The sequence below is a fragment of the Heteronotia binoei genome, chromosome 17, assembly GCF_032191835.1.
Source record: "Heteronotia binoei isolate CCM8104 ecotype False Entrance Well chromosome 17, APGP_CSIRO_Hbin_v1, whole genome shotgun sequence".
Taxonomy (NCBI): domain Eukaryota; kingdom Metazoa; phylum Chordata; class Lepidosauria; order Squamata; family Gekkonidae; genus Heteronotia; species Heteronotia binoei.
This window is the reverse complement of record NC_083239.1, coordinates 40,566,350-40,573,980: the sequence shown is the minus strand read 5'-3', so window position 1 is coordinate 40,573,980 and position 7,631 is coordinate 40,566,350. Positions and strand designations below refer to the sequence as shown.

General features: G+C 48.9%; 1 protein-coding gene across 1 annotated transcript; it reads right to left on the bottom strand.

The window, feature by feature from the left end:
• Positions 1-653: 653 nt before the first annotated feature.
• LOC132585840 (protein NKG7-like) lies at positions 654-7,301 on the bottom strand. The gene is made up of 4 exons (XM_060257715.1): positions 7,241-7,301; positions 5,951-6,166; positions 2,032-2,178; positions 654-808 (listed from the first exon to the last, which is right to left on the bottom strand). Exons 1-4 carry the CDS (start codon positions 7,299-7,301, stop codon positions 654-656), a joined length of 579 nt encoding a protein of 192 aa, XP_060113698.1.
• Between the last annotated feature and the right edge of the window lie 330 nt (positions 7,302-7,631).

The window sequence follows — 7,631 nt, the reverse complement described above, 5'->3', positions numbered from 1 at the left end:
TTGCAGCTGCTGGAATGGCCTTGGGTCAGCCATGGCTCTTGCAGAGTTGTCCTTGAAAAGGCAGCTACTGTGGGAGCCCTCTCAGCCCCACCCACCTCACAGGGTGTCTGTTGTGGGGGAGGAAGATAAAGGAGATTGTGAGCCACTCTGAGATTCTGAGATTTGGAGTGGAGGGCAGGATATAAATCCAATATCATCATCATCTTCTTTTCCTCCTCCTCCTCTGTCGTTTTGTTTTTTTGAAAAGCATCTCTAAGAAGCTCTTCAGTCCCAAATACCAGTAAATCTTTCCCTTTTTCATTCTCATAAGGGTCTGTTTTCTGTCATCCTACCCAGGGGTGGAATTCTAGCAGGAGTTCCTTTGTATATTAGGCCACACCCCCTTGATGTAGCCAATCCTCCAAGAGTTTACAAAAAAGAGTCTTGTAAGCTCTTGGAGGATTGGCTACATCAGGGGTGTGTGGCCTAATATGCAAAGGAGCTCCTGCTGAAATTCCACCCCTGATCCTACCTACCCTAACAATATGCTTCACTTAAAGATTCCCTATTCCATTTTAGAGTGTTGCCTTTGGTTCCTTTGGTGTTTTAAGCCAGAAGTTGCACGGCGTTGACATTATCACTTCCAGAATAATTCAAGAAAAACCACATGGTGATCAGTTCCAATCAGATACATACTCACTGGTTATAAGGAACAGCGGGAACAGGGCCCAGCCAAGACCAAAGGACCATCCAAACAACATTTCGATGCCTGAGAATTGACGATAGTTCGCTGCTGTGTGTATGGCCATGGCAACCACGGAACAAACAGCTGGGGACGCACAGATAAAAGAATTATCCCTTAGGAACCCCCATTGCCTACAGAGCTCTTGTACCTGCCTCACAAGACATAGGAGCTGGTACCCCTGTTTGGGATGTCAAAGGTTTTTTTAGCAAAATGCAGGGCTTTGTTGTAGGAAAAGCCCAGCAGGAACTCATTTGCATATTACGCCACACCTCCTGCTGCCAAGCCAACCGAAACCGCATTCCTGTTCAAAAAAAGCCCTGGCAAAATGCATTAGGGTTGCCAACCCTCTCCTGACAACCGAGGGAGGATAGGGGGACTTACCGAGAGCAGCAGGTAGGCCCAGCTGACATACAGAGCAGAGGTAGTCCCAAGGGCAAGTACTGAGTTTTTACCATCCCATGGGGTGACATCACATCATGATGTTTTCTTGGCAGGCTTTGTTACGGAGTGGTTTGCCATTGCCTTCCCCAGTCATCTACACTTTCCCTTCAGCAAGCTGGGGACTCATTTTACCAATCTCAGAAGGATGGAAGGCTGAGTCAACCTTGAGCTGGCTACCTGAACCCAGCTTCCGCCAGGATTGAACTCATTTTTTAAGAACCCGGTGAAGAAGATGATGATGATGATGGATTTCTATCCCACCCTACACTCCAAATCTCAGAGTCGCAGAGTGGCTCACAATCTCCTTTACCTCCCCCCGCCCGCACAACAGACATTCCTACGAGAGCTATGGCTGACCCAAGGCCATTCCAGCAGGTGCATGTGGAAGAGTGGGGAGTCAAAACTGGTTCTCCCTGATAAGATTCCACACACTTAAGCACTACACCAAACTGGGGTATTAATGAAGCAATCATTCAATAGATAAGGAATGAAATAAATAGCAAATCCTTGCAAAGAACAGAACTATTGGAATCCCAAACAGGGCTCCCCCCCCCCCTTTTTTAAAGCAGGAACTCCTTTGCATATTAGGCCACATACCCGATATTAGGCCACACACCCCTGATGGCCAATCCTCCAAGAGCCTACAGTAGGCCCTATAACAGGGGTGGCCAACAGTAGCTCTCCGGATGTTTTTTTTGCCTACAACTCCCATCAGCCCCAGCCAGCAAGGTCAATGGCTGGGGCTGATGGGAGTTGTAGGCAAAAAACATCTGGAGAGCTACCGTTGGCCACCCCTGCCCTGTAAGAAGAGCCCTGCTATTAAAAGAGCCCTGATCCCAACCCTTCTAGCCAATGAAACCACATACCTGCCACAATGCTGGCCGATACAGTGAGAAGCTTTATGGGAATGGAGCCAATGTGGGTGAGGAAAAACGAGGCACAAAGACCAAAGAAGGAAATAATGCTGGCCGCCACCCCCATTAACAGGAAGGCTCGGACGATGTGTTCATAAGCTGCAACAAGACAAAAACCACAGGTGGCAGGGGGCTAAATGTGCATGGATGAAACACAGCAGAAAAGAAAACTCGATGTGAAATGCATGTATGATTACATCCACATTACTGTGTGTGTTGTGTTCAGGCTTTTTTTGCAACAGGAACTCCTTTGCATAACAGGCCCCACCCCCCTGATGTAGCCAATCCTCCAAGAGCTTACAGGGTTCTTAGTACAGGGCCTACTGTAAGTTCCAAGAGTACTGGCTACAACACAGGAAAGGAAAGGTCCCCTGTGCAAGCACCAGTCGTTTCCGACTCTGGGGTGACGTTGCTTTCACAACGTTTTCACGGCAGACTTTTTACTGGGTGGTTTGCCATTGCCATCCCCAGTCTTTTACACTTTCCCCTCAGCAAGCTGGGTACTCATTTTACCGACCTCAGAAGGATGGAAGGCTGAGTCAACCTTGGGCCAACGTCTGAACCAGCTTTTGCTGGGATAGAACTCAGGTCGTGAGCAGAGAGTTCAGATCACAGTACTGCTGCTTTACCACTCTGCGCTACAGGGCCTTTGCATATTAATACATAGAGGTGTGGCCTAATATGTAAAGGAGTTCCTGCTACACACACACACACACAAAGCCCTGTTTGTGTTTTAGGAATGTACAGGATAGTACATGGGCAATAGCATAGTACATCATGAACTAGAATCTAGATGTAAAGACAGTGGCGGTAGCCGGGCTTTTTTTTTTTTTTGAGCAGAAACGCACAGGAACGCAGTTCCGGCTGGCTTGGTGCAGGGGCGTAGCTAGGGCTTTGGGGGCCTGGGGCCCAAGATTTATGTGGGCCCCCCTATGTGTGTGGCTGAGGGGAGGGGAGGGGCTTCCCTGCCTTAAGACGCCGAGCGGCGTCTTTTCTAATGAAATAGAGACTGTTTGTAATTGTTTTTGGCACAATTGTTTTTGTTTTGGTCTGTTGCTGTGCAGCCACTCTTATTTTGTGGCTACCTGAACCCAGCTTCCGCCAGGATCGAACTCAGGTCATGAGCAGAGAGCTTTGCAGTACTGCAGCTTTAGCAGTGTTTCAACGGACTTCAATGCTCACTCTCTCATAAAGAACGCAAGAGCAATGTAACTCAGTTTGGCAGCATTTTTTCACTGGGAACTGCATCTACATTTTCAACAGTAACCTGACAGGAGAAATATAGCAGCCAGGTTTCTTTTTTTTTTTTCAAACAGTCGCAAAAGGGCACAAAATATGTGGGTTCCCATGGCAGAAAATTTAAATGAAGACATCCCATGTCTTCGACCCTATTTTTTTTCCTTCCAAGCTCTTTTGCTCAAAAGTCTGTACATCTTACTTAGGAATAAGTTTCAGAGACATCCATGGGATTTGCTTTGGAGGAAGCACAAAGAGTGGGATTCAAACCCTGATCGCCAAGATCCTAGTTCAACACTCTAGCACAGGGGTGGCCAAACTGTGGCTCAGGAGCCATGTGCGGCTCTTTTACACATGATATTGGTGATATTGGATGATATTGGATTTATATTCCCGCCCTATATTCTGAATCTCAGAGCGGCTCACTATCTCCTTTACTGCCCCCCCCCCACCACAAGACACCTTGTGGGGTACCTGGGGCTAAGAGAGCTCTCACAGCAGCTGCCCTTTCAAGGACAACTCCTACGAGAGCTATGGCTGACCCAAGGCCATTCCAGCAGCTGCAAGAGGAGGAATGGGGACTCCAACCCGGTTCTCCCAGATAAGAATCCGCACACTTAACCACTACACCAAACATATTGTGTGGCTTCCAAAGCCCCTATCACCCCATTGGCTGGCTTGGAGAAATCATTTCTCTCTTGAAATCACTTCTCCAAACCAGCCAGCAGCTTGAATAATGCATTTAAAGTTAAAGTTGCTTTCTTTCAATCCCTCTCTCCTCCCTGCTCTCAAACATCTGATGTTCATTCTGTGCTGCTCTTACGTGAAGCAAGTCTGGCCACCCCATGGGACTTCTCAGTAATCATGAAGCCGGATCAGGGCTGGAGCTCTCTAATGATATGCAACCCACGTGCTTTGCAGAGCCAGGCCGGCATCCCACCGTTCCGAGCGACTCTGCCTGGCCCCTTGCTCAAGGCTGATGCAAATAGCGTGGAAAGTCCTGCCGCGGCGGCGGCTGCACCTTCCGAGGAGTCCTGCTTTCTGCTAACGAGGGCTGGAAGGCGCCTTTCCTCCGCTGCCTGTGATTGGCCCAGGGGCTCCCATTATGCTGATGACCCGCTCGCTCCTCCTCCTGCAGCCCTGGCCATCTGCCTCGCTTCACAACGGGGACTCTTGTGAGCGCCTAAGTTGCAACTCCAGGAAACTGACTAAGAAGGGCGAGAAGGAGGGCTTGTCTTTTTTTTCTTTAGTTTTGCTTTGCTTTGCTGCATCTCGGTTGAAGTTGAGGCTGGAGTGCGCGTGCCGCTTGACACACGCGCGCACGCACGCTCACCTCTTCCTCAGAACTTCCTTCTGTGGCGGCGGCGGGGACGCCAGGCAGCCAGCTTCTGAGGAGCCCCTTGGCATTGCCAAGGGGCCCCCCAGAGCCCCCAGACCTGCGGCGATCCGCCCCTCCCGCCCCCCCCTTCCTACGCCACTGGCTTGGTGTCAAGGGGTGTGGATGAATATGCAAATGAGCTCCTGCTGGGCTTTTTCTACAAAAAGCCCTATGTGGAACAATGGTGACATCAGGGGATGTGGCCTAATATATAAATGAGTTCCACCTGGGAGATTCCTACCAACAAAAGCCCTGGGCAACAGTATTGCTTTTTATATTGCTTTATATTGAAGTCTCATTTTATGCAGGAGCTCACAGGAGCAGAGGTCCAGAACCTCTAAATTTTATTGTACTCCTTTCTTATCCCTCCCCCCCAAACACTTGCTCTTGGGCTCCATTGTTCAAACTCCCTGGGAGAATTTTGCTGAACTCTACGATTTGACAAACTTTCTAACCTTTTTCCCCACCAAAAAAATGGGAAAATATCCAAAACATATAAAACAGACAGATGGAAAACTTTCTCATGCCACTGTGGCCACGTAGGAGAAAGTAATTTAAAAATTACGATGGGAGTCAGATTTTATGATGACCATTATAATTCAAGAAGCATTTTAAGGTAGATGCTGAGCTGATATAATTCGGTACACCCTCTGGTGATGTCAGCGGTGCATGTGGCATATGCAAAGGAGTTACATGTTGTCATAATGAGCTTCAGCACCTCTTTTTCTACAAAATAACCCGTTTATAGTCAAGGAATGATAAAAATTGGGACTGTGGCTCAATGGTAGAGCATCAGCTTGGGACTCAGAAGGTCCTAGGTTCAATCCCTGGCATCTCTAGCTAAAAGGGACCAGGCAGGAGGTGATGTGAAAGACCTCAGCCTGAGACCCAGGAGAGCCGCTGCCAGACTAAGTAGACAATGCCAACTTTGACGGACCAGGGGTCTGCCAGGGATGGAATTCTAGCAAGAGCTCCATTGCATATCAGGCCACACACCCCTGATTTAGCCAATCCTCCAAGAGCTTACAAAAAAGAGTCCTATAAAGCATGGTTTGGGGAGAGGAGGGGCCTCAGCAGGGTTGGCTACATCAGGGGTGTGTGGCCTAATATGCAAAGGAGCTCCTGCAAGAATTCCACCCCAGTCTGATTCAGTGTAAGGCAGCTTCATATATTCGTGTGAATCAGGGCAGAAGTCTACTAACATACTCCGCCCTCTGGCAATGCACACACATTTAATCTTACTTCAGATTACCTTACCGTGCACATCCATCCCATATGACATACAAATGTTAGCACGACATACTTTCCACAGTCCTGCATGTGTGCCCTCGAGATCCTGGACCCAGTAGTTGGAAGCCAGGGCAATGATGGACAGCAAGAGGCTTACGAAGGAGAAGAAGCAGGCGGTGATCCGCAGGGGTTCTGCATGGAGGACAATCAGGCGTGTGGTGGTCTGGCATGGTAGGGGTGAATCTGTGGGTGGGGAGACATGGAGGTTGTGTCATAGGGTTAGCTTTGGTGTAGTGAGAGCCAGTTTGGTGTAGTGGTTAAGTGTGCAAACTAAGGCTGACAAACCCCCAGTCCGGGCGGGGGTTCTCTCATCCGTGAGGTTTCCAATCACACTGGGTCAGTGGGGGGAACCTCCCATGACATCACCAGCATGATGATGTCACCTGTGAGTGGCGCCATCACACCGGCGACCTCACGCATCGGCTGCTTTAGGCGTTTCCAGGAAAACTCTATGGTTTTCCCGAACACTCTAGCAATTTGGGAGGGAAGACTCTATGGGAAAACTATAGAGTTTTCCTGGAAATGCCTAGAGTGGCCAGCGCGATAACGTCACTCGTGTGCACAAGGAGCACGTGAAACAAGTCCTCCACTGGAGGCTGGGGGGAACCCTGCAACCGTAGCACAATTTTTTTTCTGGGAGAACTGGGTTTCATTCCCCACTCCTCCACTTGCAGCTGCTGGAACAGTCTTGGGTCATCCATAGCTCTCACAGAGTTGTCCTTGAAAGGGCAGCTTCTGGGAGAGCTCTCTCAGCCCCACCCACCTTACAGGGTTGTGGGGGAAGGAGATAAAGGAGATTGTAAGCGGCTCTGAGACTCTGATTCAGAGAGAAGGACAGAGTATAAATCTGTGGTCTTCTTCTTTTGGACTGCTGAGAACTACTGTGGGCTCCTAGATAACATGCCCCCCTCTTAATTTTGTGATGCGCTGGGTGGGGGGAGGCTGACTTGAATGGGACAGCAGCATGTTAGGAGCGGGGACTTAAGCACCCCCTGTTCTCCCAGTCTGAAACGTACCATAGAGAACATAAGAACATAAGAGAAGCCATATTGAATCAGGCCAATGGCCCATCGAGTCCAACACACTCTGTACAAACAGTGGCCAAAAAAAACAGGTGCCATCAGGAGGTCCATCAGTGGGGCCAGGACACTAGAAGCCCTCCCGCTGTGCCCCCCAAGCACCAAGAATACAGAGCATCACTTGCCCCAGACAGAGCGTTCCAGAGAGCTGCTGTATGCCATGCTGGGGGAAACTTACCAGTAATGATGGGCTCCGTATGTTTTTTTTCAACAACGCAAGCTTCAAAAAGTGGCTTCATGTTGGCAACGTGGTGGGTGGGTGGTGGGGGGAGAGCTGAGAATTCTTTTCAAAAATTTCAGAGGGCTTCAGCGAAAGATCCAAATTGCTCGTCCAAAAAGAGATGCTGAAGCACTAAATATAAAAAAACGATGCACAGGATATAAATTTTGGAAACAAAAGGAAATAGGAATTTTTAAAAAGTTAGCAGGAATAACCCCTCCCACCCATATTTTTTTAACATTTCAAGATAGACCATTAGAAGGATGAGTTAAGTGAGCAGGAACACACAGGGACGCAGTTCCGGCTGGCTTGGCATCAGGGGGTGTGGCCAAATATGCAAATGTTAAGG

Coding starts and splice junctions, on each gene's coding strand:
- LOC132585840 (XM_060257715.1), bottom strand. CDS start 7,301: ATGAAGCCACTTTTTGAAGCTTGCGTTGTTGAAAAAAAACATACGGAG. Junction 2,179..5,950: donor ATATGGGATGGATGTGCACG/GTAAGGTAATCT, acceptor GTCTTGTTGCAG/CTTATGAACACATCGTCCGA. Junction 809..2,031: donor ATCGGCCAGCATTGTGGCAG/GTATGTGGTTTC, acceptor GTGCGTCCCCAG/CTGTTTGTTCCGTGGTTGCC.